Here is a 20,605-nt window from a genome sequence, read left to right on the forward strand (position 1 = left end):
GCATCTGGTCCCATCATTTCATGGCAAATTGAGGGAGAAACAATGGAAACAGTGTCAGACTTTATTTTTGGGGGCTCCAAAGTCACTGCAGATGGTGATCACAGCCATGAAATTAAAAGACACTTGCTCCTTGGAAGAAAAACTATGACCAACTTAGACAGCATATAAAAAGCAGACATTACTTTGTCAACAAAGGACCATCTAGAAATGGCAACCCACTCCAGTGTTGTTTCCTGGAGAACCCCAGGAAGCCTGGTGGGCTGCCGCCTATGGGGTCGCACAGAGTTGGACATGACTGAAGCGACTTAGCAGCAGCAGCCACAGTGAAAGCTGTGGTTTTTCCGGTTTTCATGTATGGATGTGAGAGTTGGACTATAAAGAAAGCTGAACTGTGTTGTTGCAGTAGACCTTTGAGAGTCCCTTGGACTGCAAGAAGATTCATCTAATCAATCGTAAAGGAAATCAGTCCTAAATTTTCACTCAAAGGACTGACACTGAAGCTGAAACTTCAGTACTTTGGCCAACAGATGTGAAGAACTGACTCATTGGAAAAGACCCTGATGCTGGGAAAGATTGAAGGCAGGAGGAGAAGGGGATGACAGAGGATAAGTTTGTTGAATAGCATCACCTACTCAATGAACATGTGTATGAGTAAGCTCCAGGAGTTGATAATGGACAGGGATGCCTGGCGTGTCCAGTTCAGTACAGTCTCTCAGTCATGTCCGACTCTTTGCGACCCCATGTGCCACAGCATGCTAGGCCTCCCTGTCCATCACCGACCCCCAGAGTCCACCCAAACCCATGTCCATGGGGTCGGAAAAAGTCGGACATGACTGAACCATTGAAATGAACTGAAGGCGAAAGAAATGGAGTATAACCAGTAAAGTTTAGATTAGAAACGCTTTCTCCATTTTCTTTCAATATTCTTTTGTGATAGCAGTGGTAGGAAATCTATTTTTTCAATAATTGTTTTCATTATTTTCCTGGTGTGGAATTGTGGAACATTCTCTCATTTGCTGTTCCTGCCCTTCCAAGCTATGTTAATGCACTATTTCTTAAAAGAAGATCTCTTTGACAACCTAAAAAAGAGATTGGTATGATTCATAGAATTAGAATTAACTTATTCTGTAGGCTATTTGTGATGATTATTTTGAAATAATTATTTGTAAAACAAAAGCTATATTGATAAGTGTAGCTGAAAGTATCAACTATGTATAAATATTATTCATGTTTTACAGTCTACTTTGGCAGTTTGTATTGTGTTTAAAATCTTTCTAAATAATGGGCTAGACGCTTCTGAGATTGAGAAAATAGACTCAAAGAAAGTAGCATACTTTTTTTTTGTACTTTTATGTATTTGGATTACTTTTAATCAAGCAAATAACACATGAATACATAGGCATTGTATCAATATAATGATTAAAGCCATATAGAAGTATAAGGAGTAAAAGATAAAATTATCAGTTCATCTTCTCCTTGCCAACCCTCTCCCACTGGAAACTACTATTAACAGTTTGGTTTGTATTCTTTTCCACAATTATATAGCCAATTAAAGGGGAGAAAAATCTTCTATAGCAGGAAAATTAAGCACACAGCCTTTGAAGTCAGGCTGCCTGGGTTCTAACTCAGATTCTACCACTTAAAACTGTGTGATATTGGACATCTTATCTAACTTTTCTGTCCTTCAGTCTCTTCTTAAGTATAGTGACAGTTAACATATCTGCTTAACAGGGGTGTTTTGAGGACTAAATTAATATTGTGACTAATTAAGAAAAGTGTTTGGCATATACTATGTGTGTACACTGTATATATGGTTCTGCAACTTGCATCCCATCAATAAACATAAAGGCAATACAGTTTAGTGATTTAAGATTATGGATTCTGAATCCAATTGCATGGTGCAAATCTTAGTTCCACCGTTTACTACCTTTGTCTTTATTTCCTCTCTAAAAAAGAGACAATATTTTTTGTTTTAAATTAAGCCTTGTGTGATTTAGAATGAAATTTAGTCACACGTGATTTAGAAAGGCATTTAGAATGACTGTTATATAGTAATTACTTATTTTTATTACCTTTTGTTATCATTAAAAGTCCTCAGTTTGGTATTTCATATAATAGAAGTATAATAAGTGAATCATTGTCTTTTATTGTTTTAATTATACATTATTGCAAAATATGCTGGTTACCGTACTGCTTTTTTGCTACTTAAAACATTAAAATATTCTTGTCTATATCTTCACTTTAAAGAAGAGAGCTATTGCTGTTAGCATTTCCCACTGTCATTTGCATCTTGTATTCAGTACTCTCAGGATCCTCTTTTAGTATGTGATCATTACCATACCATATATGTGATAAACCCACATTATTTTCCTATTAGTTGGTTCAGTCCTAGGGTTTGAATGGAAAGGAGAACGATTTCATTTTGTGTGGTTACATTTACAATTCTGAGGTATAGCAAGAGCTGAGAAAGAACAAGACTAAAGGGATTATTCCTGTGTTTGGACTGTTGCAATCTCAGAAGACTGAGTCTTTCTTTAGGTATCCTGACATTCAGAAAAGGTAAGTCTAAATTCTCATGTATTTTAGTTTGTATTGTTTTATTTTCTATAATAAAAGGCTTTAAACATGAATAAGTAGGTTTCCTGGAGACACTTATAGTAGACACTACAGATCTATTAAAGGAAAATTGTTTCTTGAATCAAATCTGCTTTTCCCTTTTGAACTCTTGTAGCATTTTTAGGGAAAATTCAAAGTCTTAAAATTGCACTAAAGAATTATACAAAAGACTGGCATAAGTGCTCTGGAAAATAAGATTTAAATCCAAAAGAAAAGAACAAAAGGGAGGAAGGGAAAAAGGGAAAGATAATAAAAACAAAAAAGAATGGTAGTGAATTTGACAAACCTATTTTTATGTAGATTACTGAAAAAGTAAATGGATATATTTATAGCTTAAATCAGACAGTTTGCAGAAATTCAAACTGTATATAAATACCTATCTCTCAAATACATTCTGAGGTATAGTAATTGTTTTCAATGTGACTCAAGTAATATTAATTAAAGCACTGTTAAGACAAATTCCTTAAAAGCAGTCTTGGTTTTAAGCAGACTGTTTGAAAATAAAGGGTTAGGCACTTTAACTAATAAATTTTAAATAAATAATTCATGACAGTTGAGTATATATTAAAATAAATATACATTTGTAGAAATTTGTACTTTTAAAACATTTGCATGTATACCATATAACATCCTGATATAACCCAGTGAAAAACTCTAGGGAGCATTATTATCACCATTTAACAGGAAAATCAATATCCAGGAACGGTAAATAAATTACCTGATAGTAAATAGGTAATGACAGAATTGGAAGCCAAGTCTCCTTACCCCTGGTCCTATTCTCTATCCTTTGAGCAATAGTGTCTCCCTTAATTATTTGTGTTTTCATGTAGCACTTAAATCTTCATTAAATATTTAAAAATATGTTGCCTTAATGAGGTTTTTTTTTTTTAAATTTTCAGGATATATTGCATTCTTCTGATTAGAAACCTTGTCTAATAAAATGCTTGGAGAATCCTTCATAATTGAACTCCAAAGAACAAGTTACATGTAAGAAAATCTCAAATGATAAAAAGGAAACTTGGAAAAAGCAACTTTTAGATATAGAAGGTAATTCACATTCCCTTGATAAAATGGAAAATGAAAATAAGGTCATGAAAGAAAGTTTAACAGAGAAAAGTAATTATACAAGTAAAATAAAACCTGTGGATGAGATAACTGTAACAAAATGCAAGAGTGTATCCTTCCCAGGGAATGTGTCTGCTGCACTGCCCATTCCAAAGAGAGAACAATATGATGAAAAACAACTAGATTTATACGGATCTTATTCATATACAAGTATTTGCCAGAATTATCCTGACCTACAGATTGCAGGAGACCATGTTGGTAACATGTATTATTCCGGCTGCTTTGTGGAACACATATGTGATGATGCTTTTAGTGGTCCTCTTTTGTTTTCAGTAGATATACCATTGGGTCATTCTCCCATCATTGAACCTCTAGACAAACTACCTACCTCAAAGCTTTTGAATGGGGATGAAATTCGAGAAAGAAGTATCTTGTTTCATAAACAGCCCCTCTCTAATTCTATGCTTAATAATTATATGGGAAAAAAAAGTGGATGAACTCTACAAACTGTTTTTGGAAGAAAATCTCACTCAGTGCTGCTCCATAACCAACCTTATGGCTTCCAAATTGTTAATGAATAATATAAATCAGATTAGCCTCCAAATCTCTCAAGAGCAGAACATAGAGTCATTGAAAGTTTGGGAAGTTCTTTTACGTTCTTTAACAAGATGTAATCTCTGTAACATCTCCCATGGAAATAGTTATGAATTCAGCACTCCTTATTTACAAATATCAAACCAGAGAAGTAGAGAACTTCTACCACATCTACAAGAATCAACTGCAGTTTGGTTGGACTGATTTATGAGACTGGAGTAACAGTAGCCTTCGCTAGTTTATTGTGTCACATCAGCCCTTTTGTGGTGTGATTACTATAGTTTTTGAGAACTTATTTGATCAATGGTACATCTGAATTCTTGTAGGAGACAATATATATAACTAACTGTTATGACTATATTTTAAATTGTTTTGACATCTTTAATGGTTGCTACATTCAAGTTTGTGTATTCCATATGTGTGATCTATCTAATTGCCACCAGCATCCGAAATTGATTACTTCACTCTCACTCATCATATTTGTTTACCACAAAAGTGGTTTTAAAAGTGAGATGAAGAGAGAATTTTTCTCAACTACTGAATAGACAACTAGAAACTATATCAGATATAAGCATTTCTTTCTCCACAAAAATGTTTAAAAACATATGCTGCTGCTGTGAAGTCACTTCAGTCGCGTCTGACTCTGTGCGACCTTATAGATGGCGGCCACCAGGCTCCCCCGTCCCTGGGATTCTCCAGGAAAGAACACCGTGCTGGATTCATGTCAATGTATGGCAAAACCTATACAGTATTGTAAAGTAAAATAAAGTAAAAAAAAAAAAAAAAAAAAAGAACACTGGAGTGGGTTGCCATTTCCTTCTCCAATGCATGAAAGTGAAAACTGAAAGTAAAGTTGCTCAGTCATGTCTGACTCTTAAACATTTTTCTTTTTATTTTCAACATACAGAATTTTTCACACTGACAATCAGAAATTATTCAAATAAAAGTTGGGTTTAGTGGGAGGGGGAGGTGGGAAGGGGGTTCGGGATTGGGAACACGTGTACACCTGTGGTGGATTCATGTTGATGTGTGGCAAAACCAATACAATATTGTAAAGTAAATAATAATAATAATTAAAAATAGTAATAATAAAATAAAAAATAAAAGAAAAAAATTTAAAAAAATGTGATACTTGAAAGAAATGTGGAATGAGAGCTTAAGGAAAAATGGAGACTTTGCCATTAAGATTTGCAGTTGAATTTCATGCTTTTGAACTTTCTTGGGACAAGCATCAGCTTTTATATGTCACTCTGTTAAGCAGAGTGGTTTTCAGCTATAGGAGGAAGGAAAGCATATACATAGAGGGAACAAAGTGAATAGAGAACCACCATTTAGAAATAGAGAGGCTCTCCTGGCAACTTTTTACACTTCTTATATTATCCTCAATCAAGATACTGGCTTAAGATAAGGGCAGGATGTTAGAGTAATTTTGGAATTTAATTAAATAAATTAGTAAAAGATATCTAAAATAATGGTATAGTTTATTGCAGACATGGAAACAAGACCCAGTAGCTCACACTTCTCTCTTATGTATAATAAATTGATTAGCTAGTAGTTTTGCTTGTAAAATGAAATGATATAATTTATGTTATTGAATTGTTATGGTTGATAAAATTTGTACCTTAGTACTCACATATTCCTTTCTAATAATTTATTTGGTCTTCATTTAAACTCTAAAGAATGCATTAGTCAGATGCTCTTATGATTTGTTCTTTGTGCTCACACAGTCATTAATTTATTTTCATCATTTGCAAATTTCTATGAACTAGTAATAAGTACTCCTGAGTGACTGAACTGAACTGAACTGCACTGCACTGATTTATTTGCGATTTTTATTTACATAAAATAAAATGTTCTTCTTTAAAATAAGATGCTGTTCATAAAATAAGATGTTTTTCTTTCTCCAACATTTTCTCCAATAACCCTCTCAATCCATTTCCATCATTCTGACATTTGATTCTGAAGAGGCGATGGATAAGGTTTTTTTTTTTTTTTTTTTTTTTTAACAACTGGCTTAGTGTTTTGTAGATACAGAAACTCAAACAGGGGCTCTGTACCAACCTAGAGGGATGGGATGGGGAGGGAGATGGGAGGGAGCTTCAAGAGGGGATATATATATATATATATATATATATCTGTTCAGTTCAGTTCAGTTCAGTCACTCAGTCGTGTCTGACTCTTTGCGACCCCATGAATTGCAGCATGCCAGGCCTCCCTGTCCATCACCAACTCCTGGAGTTCACTCAAACTCATGTCCATGTACACCTATGGCCAATTCATGTTGAGGTTTGACAGAAGACAGCAAAATTCTATAAAACAATTATCCTTCAATAAGAAATAAATTAATTAAAAATAAATAAAAACAGTTGTGTCTACATTGTTTATTTATTACTAAATTTGCACATTTTAATATGAGTTACCAAATGATAAAATATTAATGTAAACTTTGTCTTTTCCAAAGTGAATTAAACGTTGTTGGGCAATATTATTGATGTGGAATTTTCTTAGATATTGTAATACATCAGTTCAGTTCAGTTCAGTTCAGTCGTTCAGTCGTGTCTGACTCTTTGAGACCCTATGAATTGCAGCACGCCAGGCTTCCCTGTCCATCACCAACTCCCGGAGTTCACTCAGACTCGCGTCCATCAAGTCAGTGATGCCATCCAGCCATCTCATCCTCTGTCGTCCCCTTCTCCTCCTGCCCCCAATCCCTCCCAGCATCAAAGTCTTTTCCAATGAGTCAACTCTTCACATGAGGTGGCCAAAGTACTGGAGCTTCAGCTTTAGTATCATTCCTTCGAAAGTATGTATTGTAATACATACTAATACTTTATTTATGAAGCAGATATATTCATAGCTATTAACACTGCATAGCATTATATATATATATATATATATATATATATATATATATATACCAATATCTAGCTAGCATCAAATTTAGAGGTATATTATACTTTCAGATTTAAATTGTTTCCCTCTTGTATATGACACCCAAATTCTTAATTTCTAAAGATACTCACTTTTAAATGGCCTAAGAATTCAGTGTGATATGTAAGCAAGGAAAGACTATAAATTTAGTGTTCTTTTCTTTTCTTTTTTTTAACTCGTATTTGCTTTTATTACCTTATGAATAGTAAAAATAATTCAACAGAACAGAAACAATCGAATTAGCTCACACACAACAAGAAACCAAATAATAATAATAATTAAAAAAGAAACCACCAAATAGAAAATATTAGGCACAATGACTGAAAGAAAACATATCATCCTTTATACTAGAATATGGACATGGTGCTCTAGAATGGAAATTTGAACATAATAAAATCAATGTATACCTGTATAACATGCCATTTCTTTTTTCTGGTAACTTTAATTTTATTTTTTGACATTTTAAACTTTACTTTGTATTGGGGTATAGCTGATTAACAAACAATGTTGTGATATTTCCAGGTGAACAGCGAAAGGATTCAGCTATACATACACATATATCTATTCCTCCCCAAACTCCCTTCCCATCCAGGCTGCCACTTAATACTTGGAGGCGTTTCCTGTGCTATATATAGTAGGTCCCTGTTGATTATCCATTTTAAATAAAGGTGTGTAAGACACTATTTCTGTACAGAGAAATCTCACTAGCTACTGAACACCTCAAATGCTAGAGAAATTTTGAACTATATATATGTATCTTCCCTGGTGGTTCAGACTGTAAAGCGTCTGCCTATGATGCCTACCATGTGGGAGACCCGGGTTCAATCCCTGAGTCGGGAAAATCTCCTGGAAAAGGAAATAGCAATCCACTCCAGTATTCTTGCCTGGAAAATCCCATGGATGATGGAACCTGGTAGGCTACAGTCTGTGGGGTCGCAAAGAGTTGGACATGACTGAAAGACTTCACTTTCACTTTCTTATATATATATATATATATATGGCTGAGTTCATGGCAAATTAATGAAAACAACTGAAGGCAGACTGGGAAAAGCTGAAATTCCATAAGACAGTTTGGCTACGGAACTGATAACTGTCCCATGTCCCACCCCTGACACCTAGAAGGACCCAAGTTTTAAGGACTATACCTGCATGGGGGCAGGAACCACAGCCTGGGACTGTGTTGGTCTGCTTGGGTCACCATAATACAACTCCACAGATGGGCAGCTTACACACAAGGAAATTATTTTCACATGGTTCTGGAGGCAAGAAGTCCAAGATCAAGATGCCAGAAAATTCCATTCCATTGAGACCTCTTTTCCTAGTTTGCAGACAGCCACCCTTTCTGCTGTGACCATATGACCTTTTCTGTGTGCACATGGAGAGAAGGTCTCTTCTTCTTGTAAGAACACAGGTTCTGTCAGATCAGGGCCCCATGATTCTGACCCCATTCAACCTTAATTACATCTTTATAAGCTCCATCTCCAAATACAGATGCACTGGGGGCTGGGGCTTCAACGTATGAATTTGGGGACATGATTCAGTTCACAACAGGGACTGACATGGACTGCAGTACCACTGATGACTCCCCAAAAAGCACCTCTCAGTGAGTGAACTAGGAAAACACCTTAAGTTTCTCATCTGTGTTCCAAGTAGAGATATGAAGGATGAAAAAAATCTCTAGGAATGTCTTATCACAGCCTGACACCATTGTATATTTGAGGAGGAAATTCACAAGGCTTGTGAGTGTCAATGAGCACACATACACACTGAAGGACAGAGAGGGAGCAGCAGGAAACCCAAGGGGAACTCTGACTCTGAAGTGGTCCAGGGTTAGCAGGGCCAAAATAAACAAAATGGTGCTAGGAAAAAAAAAAAAAAAACAGCAAAGTTGTCTGTTAGAACATATCAAACATTCCCCAAAATGGAGTTCAGAGGAATGTCAATTCACAATGAAAATTCACCGATCACATCAGAAAACAAGTCATATACTTGCTTCAGACAAAACAAACTATAGATTCAGATCCACAAAAAAAGGATAAAAATATTGAAATTATCATATACAGAATGTAAAATAAGAACCTTTAATATGTTAAAAGAAAAGGAAAAGAGAGAATAGAGGAACTACCTCAAATGACCAATAAATTTTGAGAAAGAACCAAACAACATTTCTGGAAATGAAAAAAAACTATAATCACAATTAAAAATGATAGATAGGTTACATACATTAGAGACAGCAAGAAGACAAAATTAATGAACTGTACAATGGATGTAAAGAAATGATGTAGTGTGCAACACAGAGACAGTGAGAAAAATATGAAACAGAGATTATGAGATATAAAGATCAGAGTGAGATGGTAAAACTTAAGTCTAATTTGATTTCCTAAAGGAGAGAATTGAGAAAATGCAAAGGTATATTACTCAAAGAGGTAAAAGTCAAAATTTTTCATAATTCACAAAAGGCACCGATTCTCAGATTCAAGAAGCTCAGTAAATCATAGTTGATTAATAAAAAAGAAACCCACAGCAGACAGGTTATAGTATAATGACATTTGATTGCAGAATGTCAGAGATAAAGAACTTAAACATAACCTGAAAGAGAAGACTGATTACCTACAAAGGAATACTGATCAACTGACAAGTGTCATTTCAGAGGCAACAATGGAAGCAAGACAACAGTGGAATAGTATAATTAAAAAAAAATGAGAGGAAAATAACTGTCAACCTAGGCTTGTATACCCAGCTAACTTTCAAGGATAATAAAACAGTAAACATAGGTAAATTTAAACAAATACTGACTGTATACAATAACTATTTTGGAATTAAACTGAGACAAAACTAAAATTATAGACACAGAAATTAAGGGAAGGCAATCAGATTTTGTTCAAAAATCTGATGTTCAGCATAAGAGTGAAAACATAAAACTTTAGATTCTGTTTATGATGCAAACTAAAATTTACGATAAGCACTAAAAAGACAAAATTTGAGTTTTACCTTTTAAACTAGCAGAGAAAAAGTAAATGGAAAACCAAAAAATTCAATGCTGAAAAAGGAGGGAGAAAAATACCCAAGGGCAGAGAGATAACAAAATGGTAGAACAAAAAGCACAATAACATGGTATAAATAAACCCTAATATGTTAGCAATTTCCACTAATGTAAATCAATTAATGCCTCCAGCTAAAAGATCGATAGAAAGAAAAAAAAAATTGAGTTAGTTTTTAGTGGGTACATGAAAACACAGCGTAAAGATCTGACAGAAGAATAGAGAAACATATACCATACAAACACTAACCAGCTGGTGTGGCTTATATAAATATTTCTTTCAGAAACATAAGATTTTAAGGAACATAAAATGATTTTAAGGAACGAAAACATTATTAGAAATAGAAGCTGTGACAACAAATATCAGATTCAATTCTAAACATGGAAGAGAAACAATTCTAAACTTGTAATATACTGAATAACAAAGTTTCAGGATATATAAAACAAAAATTAACACAATTACAAAAATCAGAAAATCCACTAGAACAGAAAACTTTAACACCTCTTAGAATCTGAAAGATCAAGTAGAAGAAAAAGAACATTAAAATAGAGACAATTTGGCCAACACAATTAACTGTTTGGTCTAATGAACACCCAACAACTGGAAACAGGCATACTTTCAAGCACTAACACAACACTTACAAAAACTGACCATATTTTAGGTCAGATGGAAAATCTCAACAAATTGTAACATTTTAGTCTTATATGAACCTATTCTTGGACCATAGTCCAATGAAAGCAGAAATCAGTAAGAACAGAACTTAAAAGTCTACATGTTAGTAAATTAAAAAAAAAAAATCCACTTATGCAAGTAAAGAAAAAAAAGAAATCATGATGGAAAATAAAAAAATAGAATTTAAAAACAAACATTTCTATAGCACTTTAAATTAACAATACATTATTTCATTTGCTCATTAGAAAGTAATCCTGTGAGCCACCCAGAAGCCATATTCTCTTTGTTAGACAACGTAGCAGCAGAAATGCTGTTTATTATGTAACTACTAAAGTAGATTTTTATATATAAATAAAATACATATCAAAAGTGATTTAGAAACTGAGAAATATAAGGGAAAGTGTTCACTACTAAAAATATAAAAAGGAAAGCGAACCAACCATCTCTTTTAAAAGGTATATTGAATAGCTAAAAAAGTTTCAAGAGATTTAACATCCATGTTTAAAGCTCAAAAATTTCATAAAGTCATTTTGGTTTAAGAAGGCCCTTAGATCCTCATATAATATATACAAACGCATATGGTAAAGTATTTATTTGTCACATGAGATGAATGAACATGGTCAAAAATATATGCACAAGTGGAGGAATCATTACTGCTCACACACACGGCCCTGGTTTCCTGGTTCTAGCATCTGTTCAGTGGTGCACTGGCAATTAATAACTCTTCTGAAACTGCCTACAGTACAAAGGGAATTTTCACTTAGGGTTTCCCTCCTTTTTCATGTGCAGGATATTTTTGGAAGTATATTTTCTTTTTCCATCCACTGAAAGAGAATTAAGAAAATTCCAACATGCCTGCGTATCAATAAGTACTCTTTTTGGTTTAGGTACCACAGGATAATGAATGAGCTTGTCAAGCCTATATTAGCAAACAGGGAGTTGGCAGAATTTCTGTGTTATTGAAAGAAATCTCAAATACTTATTTCACCTCCTCTATTAACTTTAATCACATTTTCAATATGCAGCCAAGAATGAAGCTTTGACAATAAGCCATAAATTTACACAGGCAGGCATCAGCACTTTTCTGCAGGAGCAACACTGAGCTAACACAATCTAGGTGGGTATTTTCTTTCTTGTGCCTTTCTTCACTGAAGGGCAATGAAAAAAATATCTGAAAGGTCTATCCATACCTCACATTCATTTACCATAAATCTCTTGAAATTATTACATATAATTCTGTTTTCAGTTCAGTTCAGTGCTCAGTCTTGTCCGACTCTTTGCGACCCCACGAATTGCAGCACGCCAGGCTTCTTGGTTCATGGTAAATAAAAATATATATATTTAGTTCCTCAATTAAACTGTTAAATGCAGATTTTTAAAGATCACAGTGATGACAGAATTAGTACATGTTTCATCATAATACACCTACTTATGAGAACAGACGTTCAATACTAAAAAGGATTTACATTTTACATGGATCATTTGCCGTGTGGGCAAATACTTCTAGTTTACTCAAAGCCAGGATCTTTATACAGTTCCAGAGGGAGGCCTTGGCAGAATTTGTTGATCACTCATTAAATGGCTGAAACATGTACAGACATTATTTATCTTACAAAGCTTACCCACAGCAAAAACAGAGGTAAAAATGAGGTAAAGACTATGGGCAAGATTATGTTTCTTGGAAAGGTTAAAAGTTAACTGTGTTTCTGGTAAGCTTTTCCTTGTAAGCATGTTTTAAACAAAGCTGAAAACATGAAGTGTTGGAAGGCCACAGTCTTAACAAGCATGTCTTCTTGTCCAGCGAATACACAGCATTATACAGCATCTTCTCCCAGCAGGCCGTTCAGAGACCAGTGTGGCCCGATGTGCACAGCAGAGACATGGTTCTGATGCTCCTCTCTCTTCAATATGATCTCTGCTCCCAGGACAGTTGTTTCTGTCTGCATTACTCATGGAATAATAATAATTCCTTGGTTCCTTCAAAGGAATCCACCACAGGCAGACACCATCTCTGCTTTCTAAGCCACAATGATAAACTAACATTAACCCTGCAGAAGGATGAATTAAATTACTTCCCTAAGAAGTCTGTACTTACCCTTAGTTCTCTGAGATAATCAATCAATGGAAACCAAAACTGGTTCACATTAACTGAGAGCACGTGGACACCACTTTCTTCCAACTCCTTCCCCTTCAAATGATCATTGAGAGGCACTTGAAACTGGAAAGATGTGGCACTCCTCTAGGAAATAGCGAAGACTTCAGGAGAGGGCTCCATTTTCTGACAGAAAAGTGACATCGAATATATTGTTAAGCTTGAAGCAGAGGCTAAATGGTTTGGTGGGAGCATTTTTTTTTGGGGGGGGGGGGAGTGGGGATGTCAGTTTTTTATCATTAGTTTGTCACTGCTGTGGTTCAAGTTCTCAGAAGGTTGAGAATCTTGCCAGGTACTTCTCCATCTCTGCATACTGCTCTCTCAGCTTTTCCATGGCTTTCCTGTGCTCCTCGTCCACTTCTGCCTGTTTGCTGTGCTGCTCTTTCATGAAATCTTCCCACTGCATTATGTGCTGTTTCTCACTAGCCATTAAAAAGGTCATTATGAATCTTTTTTCACTCCTGTTCCCTCTGCTGGAATCTACAGACCGAGTCAGTAGCTGCTTGCAATCTCTGGAGAACTTGGTTTAAGTTGTCTTGCATTGTTTCTCTACATGTCAGAAGAGTATGTTCACTTGTCTCATGGATCATATTCTTCAGATTTTCAAGAACTCGCATTTCTTGAAGACCATGTTTTTCTTCAAATACTTTCACAAAATAATGGATTTGACCTTAGATAACTGGTCTGTGATCTAACAGCCTTGAATGAATTTCTCCAAGGTCCTTGATAATGAGGTATGCTGGTGAGCCCACAAACCCCAGAGAGTCCTTCTTGCCACAGCCACTGCCTGGAGCAGCCTCACAACCCACCAGGGTCTCTGTCCCACTGCCACTCATCCCGCAAATTTAGTGTTATTTTCATCTTGACTTCATATTTACTACCTTTAGTGCTTGAATGAAATATGCATAAAAGTTGCTGTTTAGTGTATTTTGACCATAAGTAGTGACTCTTCATTTTGTCTTTCATCATAGGTTTCACTTATATTACTGTGCAGGTCCCTTTTAAAATGTTATTTGAAATGTATGGATTGATGAATTTCTTTGTCTTACTCTTTCAGGAATTGAAAGTATTACTTCTGTGATTCTGTAAATATGGAGAATGTTATAGATTCAACAGTGTGAGAGGATCATCATATATCTAGGTAGGGAAGAATTCTGGCACATTAAGAAGATGCCCAATATAGTGTCACTCCCTCCCTGTAAAGGTCAGTTGACTTTATATACCATATTTAGGTTTTAGGCCATTCTTGTGGAACCCAGAGTGGGTCTGACACAGTTATAAGTAATTTTCTGTCAGGACCATCCTTAAATCATTAAAGGCAATTCAAGAGATAAAGTACTAGACTCCTGAAATTTTGGGGCTTTGACTTCCTGGCTCATGAGTTAATCTTTGAAAGAAGTCAGTCTACCTGAGGTCCTTTTTTTCCTCCTGAGGTTCTTAAGGCCAGAGATAATACTAACTTGCTCCATTCAAAGTCATAAGCAGATTTTCTGGCTCTTTCTGACCCTTAACAGTTGGGTCTTATTTAAACTGTTTTTTGGAAGTAAAGAAACAAAATAAACTACTTTCTAGGGATATCTTTCCACATGCAATTTTCTTTATTGTAGGGTTACTTTGAGGCAAGAGTACATCAGACACGACTGAGCAACTGAACTGAACTGAACTGATATGTATTATATCCAATAAAATGAATTTCCCAGGTAATTTGACTAATAGCATTACTACATAATGCACGTTTGTATGAAGGGTGGAGGGGTGCTTTGATGAGGATAAGTATGTACACTAAACCAGAATAATTATGCAAATTAGTCAGCAATTATTTTCAGTTATAAGAAGGAAATACATTTGTAAATTAATGTTTTGATGACTATTAATTTGCATGGAAAATTAGCCAATCAGTTATGCATATGTGAAAATCCATGCAAAAATAATATTTGAAAGCAAAAAGGAAACAATGACAAAATGTTTTTATAAAGAAAAAAAAAAACTATAACTGTCCTCATGAAAAGAGTTTATTACAAATTTGGGACTTTTGATCCCATCCATGTAGTGTTCATTTCCTTAAGATTTTGTAGAAATTTGTAAACATGTTGGTTTCATATTTATTATAGTGTAAATGTACATGCAGAAGAGGAAGTCAAGAAACACCTGGAGTAACAGGAAAATTTGGCCTTGGAATATGGAATGAGGCAGGGCAAAAGCTAATAAAGTTTTGCCAAGAAAACGCACTGGTCACAGCAAACACCCTCTTCCAACAACACAAGATAAGACTCTACACATGGACATCACCAGATGGTCAACACCGAAATCAGATTGATTTATATTCTTTGCTGTCAAAGATGGGGATGCTCTATACAGTCAGCAAAAACAAGACTGGGAGTGGACTGTAGCAAAGATCATGAACTCCTTATTATCAAATTCAGACTGAAATTGAAGAAAGTAAGGAAAGCCATTAGACCTTTCAGGTATGACCTAAACCAAATTCCTTATGATTATACAGTGGAAGTGAGAAATAGATTTAAGGGACTAGATCTGATAGATAGAGTGCCTGATGAACTATGGATTGAGGTTTGTGACATTGTACAAGAGACACGGATCAAGGTCAATCCCATGGAAAAGAAATGCAAAAAAAGCAAAATGGCTTTCTGAGGAGGCCTTACAAATAGCTGTGAAAAGAAGAGAAGTGAAAAGCAAAGGAGAAAAAAGAAAGATATAAGCATCTAAATGCAGAGTTCCAAAGAATAGCAAGGAGAGATAAGAAAGCCTTCATTAGCAATCAATGCAAGGAAATGGAGGAAAAGAACAGAATGGGAAAGATTAGAGATCTCTTCAAGAAAATTAGAGATACCAAGGGAACATTTCATGCAAAGATGGGCTCGATAAAGAACAGAAATGGTATGGACCTAACAGAAGCAGAAGATATTAAGAAGAGATGGCAAGAATACACGGAAAAACTGTACAAAAAAGATCTTCACGACCCAGATAACTCATCTAGAGCCAAACATCCTGGAATATGAAGCCAAGTGGGCCTTAGAAAGCATCACTACAAACAAAGCTAATGGAGGTGATGGAATTCCAGTTGAGCTGTTTCCAACCCTGAAAGATGATGCTGTGAAAGTGCTGCACTCAATATGTCAGCAAATGTGGAAAACTTAGCAGTGGCCACAGGACTGGAAAGTGTCAGTTTTCATTCCAATCCCAAAAAAAGGCAATGCCAAAGAACTCTCAAACTACTGAACAATTGCACTCATCTCACATGCTAGTAAAGTAACGCTCAAAATTCTCCAAGCCAGGCTTCAGCAATACACGAACCATGAATTTCTAGATGCTCAAGCTGGTTTTAGAAAAGGCAGAGGAACCAGAGATCAAATTGCCAACATCAGCTGGATCAGGAATAAAGCAAGAGGTTCCAGAAAAACATATATTTCTGCTTTATTGACTAGGTCAAAACCTTTGACTATGTGGATCACAATAAACTGTGGAACATTCTGAAAGAGATTGGAATACCAGACCACTTAACCTGCCTTTTGAGAAACCTCTGTGCAGGTCAGGAAGCAACAGTTAGAACTGGACAGGGAACAATAGACTGGTTCCAAATAGGAAAAGGAGTACATCAAGGCTGTATATTGTCACCCTGCTTATTTAACTTATATGCAGAGTACATCATGAGAAACCCTGGGCTGGAAGAAGCACAAGCTGGAATCAAGATTGCCGGGAGAAATATCAATAACCTCAGGTATGCAGATGACACCACCCTTATGGCAGAAAGTGAAGAGCAACTAAAAAGCCTCTTAATGAAAGTGAAAGAAGAGAGTGAACAAGTTGGCTTAAAACTCAACATTCAGAAAACGAAGATCATGGCATCTGATCCTATTACTTCATGGGAAATAGATGGGGAAACAGTGTCAGACTTTATTTTTTTAGGCTCCAAAATCACTGCAGATAGTGACTGCAACCATGAAATTAAAAGACGCTTACTCCTTGGAAGGAAAGTTATGGCCAACCTAGATAGCATATTGAAAAGCAGAGATATTACTTTGCCAACTAAGGTCTGTCGAGTTAAGGCTATGGTTTCTCCAGTGGTCATGTATGGATGTGAGAGTTGGACTATGATGAAAGCTGAGCGCTGAAGAATTGATACTTTTGAAATGTGATGTTGGAGAAGACTCTTGAGAGTCCCTTGGACTGCAAGGAGATCCAATCAGTCCATTCTAGAGGAGAAAACCAGTGTTTTATAGTTTTCTATATATAGGTCTTTAGTTTCTTTAGGTAGATATATTCCTAAGTATTTTATTCTTTTCGTTGCAATGGTGAATGGAATTGTTTCCTTAATTTCTTTTTCTACTCTCTCATTATTAGTGTATAGGAATGCAAGGGATTTCTGTGTGTTGATTTTATATCCTGCAACTTTACTATATTCATTGATGAGCTCTAGTAATTTTCTGGTGGAGTCTTTAGGGTTTTCCATGTAGAGGATCATGTCATCTGCAAACAGTGAGAGTTTTACTTCTTCTTTTCCAATTTGGATTCCTTTTATTTCTTTTTCTGCTCTGATTGCTGCAGCCAGAACTTCCAGAACTATGTTGAACAGTAGCGGTGAAAGTGGTTCTAACATGTATACTATCATGTAAGAATTGAATCGCCAGTCTATGTCTGATGCAGGATACAGCATGCTTGGGGCTGGTGCATGGGGATGACCCAGAGAGATGTTATGGGGAGGGAGGTGGGAGGGGGTTTCATGTTTGGGAACGCATGTAAGAATTAAAGATTTTAAAATTAAAAAATAAAAAAATAAAATAAAATAAAATAAAAAAATAAAGGAGAAAACCCTGGTTCCATTCAAAAGGATTTCAGTCCTGGGTGTTCATTGGAAGGACTGATGCTGAAACTGAAATTCCAATATTTTGGCCACCTCATATGAAGAGCTAACTCACTGTAAAAGACCTTGATGCTGGGAAGGATTGGGGGCTGGAGAAGAACGGGACAAGAAAGGACGAGATGGCTGGATGGTATCACCAACTTGATGGACATGAGTTTGAGTGATCTCCAGGAGCTGGTGATGGACAGTGAGGCCTGGCGTGTTGTGATTCATGGGGTCGCAAAAAGTCGGATACGACTGAGTGACTGAACTGAACAGCAAAGCTTGTTGAAATTTAGTGAAATAGGCTTTAAATAATTATATTTAAGTACTTATCTATAAAAATGTCATAAGGTATATTGACATCTATTAACAATACTGATTCATTGCTAATTCTTTGAATTTTTCTGCTATTTCTATTTATTTATTTTTTTTAGTTTTTTATTTTTTAAATTTTAAAATCTTTAATTCTTACATGTGTTCCCAAACATGAACCCCCCTCCCACCTCCCTCCCCATAACATCTCTCTGGGTCATCCCCATGCACCAGCCCCAAGCATGCTGTATCCTGCGTCAGACATAGACTGGCGATTCAATTCTTACATGATAGTATACATGTTAGAATGCCATTCTCCCAAATCATCTCACCCTCTCCCTCTCCCTCTGAGTCCAAAAGTCCATTATACATATCTGTGTCTTTTTTCCTGTCTTGCATACAGGGTTGTCATTGCTATCTTTCTAAATTCCATATATATGTGTTAGTATACTGTATTGGTGTTTTTCTTTCTGGCTTACTTCACTCTGTATAATCGGCTCCAGTTTCATCCATCTCATCAGAACTGATTAATACTCACTCATTATTAGAGAAATGCAAATCAAAACCACAATGAGGTACCACTTCACACCAGTCAGAATGGCTGCGATCCAAAAATCTGCAAGCAATAAATGCTGGAGAGGGTGTGGAGAAAAGGGAACCCTCCTACACTGTTGGTGGGAATGCAAACTACTACAGCCACTATGGAGAACAGTGTGGAGATTCCTTTAAAAATTGCAAATAGAAATACCTTATGACCCAGCAATCCCACTGCTGGGCATACACACCGAGGAAACCAGAATGGAAAGAGACACATGTACCCCAATGTTCATTGCAGCACTGTTTATAATAGCCAGGACATGGAAACAACCTAGATGTCCATCAGCAGATGAATGGATAAGAAAGCTGTGGTACATATGCTATTTCTATTTAAAGTTGAGAAATTTGTAGCTTACAGAATTGCAGTGTAGTTGTGGTTTTTACTTCCCTAAATGAATAGAAGCAGTTTATCATGGGGAACATATTGTCATAAGACCTTGGTTTTAGCTGAGAGTGACTAAAGCCCATAGGTACGCTGTTCCTGAAATTTATTTCTGTCTATAGTTGTAAACTGGATACATATTTGCCAAATAAACTTTTGAGTGGAATTTTAAAAAAAATTTAAGAAACAGGTCAGGATACCAGTGACTTGTTTGGTTCAGTTCAGTTCAGTTCAGTTCAGTCGCTCAGTCATGTCCGACTCTTTGCAACCCCATGAATCGTGGCACACCAGGCCTCCCATCTCCTGGAGTTCACTCAGACTCAGGTCCATCGAGTCCGTGATGTCATCTAGCCATCTCATCCTCGGTCGTCCCCTTCTCCTCCTGCCCCCAATCCCTCCCAGCATCAGAGGCTTTTCCAATGAGTCAACTTTTCTCATGAGGTGGCAAAAGAACTGGAGTTTCAGCTTTAGCATCATTCCTTCCAAAGAAATCCCAGGGTTGATCTTCTTCAGAATGGACTGGTTGGATCTCCTTGCAGTCCAAGGGACTCGCAAGAGTCTTCTCCAACACCGCAGTTCAAAAGCATCAATTCTTCAGTGCTCAGCCTTCCTCACAGTCCAATTCTTACATCCATACATGACCACAGGAAAAATCATAGCCTTGACTAGATGGACCTTAGTCGGCAAAGTAATGTCTCTGCTTTTGAATATACTATCTAGGTTGGTCATAACTTTTCTTCCAAGGAGAAAGCGTCTTTTAATTTCATGGCTGCAGTCACCATCTGCAGGTTCAGTCCTTCTCATTAAAGGGTTCAACTCTGCTTTAGGGAAGCCATACAATGATAGAGCACTTTAGTATTCTCCTGAGGTGAGGCTTAGGAATTGATATCCAGGAGTTCAAATGACAGGGACCAGTTTCTGTCTGGAGCAGATCTCCAAGGGCAGTTCAAGATCAGAAGGAATTCTCAGAGCTTTTCATCCTCTAGGAAGATTTGTTCTTATGACATTCCAGGCACTAGGAGAAACTGACTGGCTCTTTATTCATTAAACAAATATTCATTAGGCACTGTGATAGGCAATCCTGATAAATGATGAACAAAATTGATACCATTACTACTTTTCACTGAGTTTACAGTCCACCTGATACAGAATCAAAGAACAAAATAAACCACCACAATCCAACTTTAGGGTCATATAAGTTATAACATGTAGCTCTAGATAATCTCTGTTGGTAGATTTGCCTGCTTGGCCTATTCCTACTCTAGTTTGAATCTTGTATCCATGGCTGCTGTTTGGTGTCATCCACCAGAGTACCTTTGCTGATTATTAAACATGTTGAAAATTTCTGTACCAATTGGCACGAAGCTGCTACCCTCTAACCC

General features: G+C 36.2%; 1 protein-coding gene and 1 pseudogene across 1 annotated transcript in view; one reads left to right on the forward strand and one right to left on the reverse strand.

Annotated features, from left to right (window-relative positions):
- Positions 1-6,268, forward strand: part of LOC121818337 (uncharacterized) — a 29,108-nt gene extending 22,840 nt beyond the window's left edge. Inside the window, 2 exon segments of the mRNA XM_042242327.2 lie at positions 3,592-4,160; positions 4,162-6,268. Of these exon segments, the coding sequence (XP_042098261.1) occupies positions 3,592-4,160; positions 4,162-4,479 (887 nt within the window). The 3' untranslated portion in view covers positions 4,480-6,268.
- Positions 6,269-13,339: 7,071 nt separating this feature from the next.
- Positions 13,340-13,907, reverse strand: LOC101108813 (biogenesis of lysosome-related organelles complex 1 subunit 5-like; annotated as a pseudogene).
- Between the last annotated feature and the right edge of the window lie 6,698 nt (positions 13,908-20,605).

The sequence above is a fragment of the Ovis aries genome, chromosome X (assembly GCF_016772045.2).
Source record: "Ovis aries strain OAR_USU_Benz2616 breed Rambouillet chromosome X, ARS-UI_Ramb_v3.0, whole genome shotgun sequence".
Classification (NCBI taxonomy): domain Eukaryota; kingdom Metazoa; phylum Chordata; class Mammalia; order Artiodactyla; family Bovidae; genus Ovis; species Ovis aries.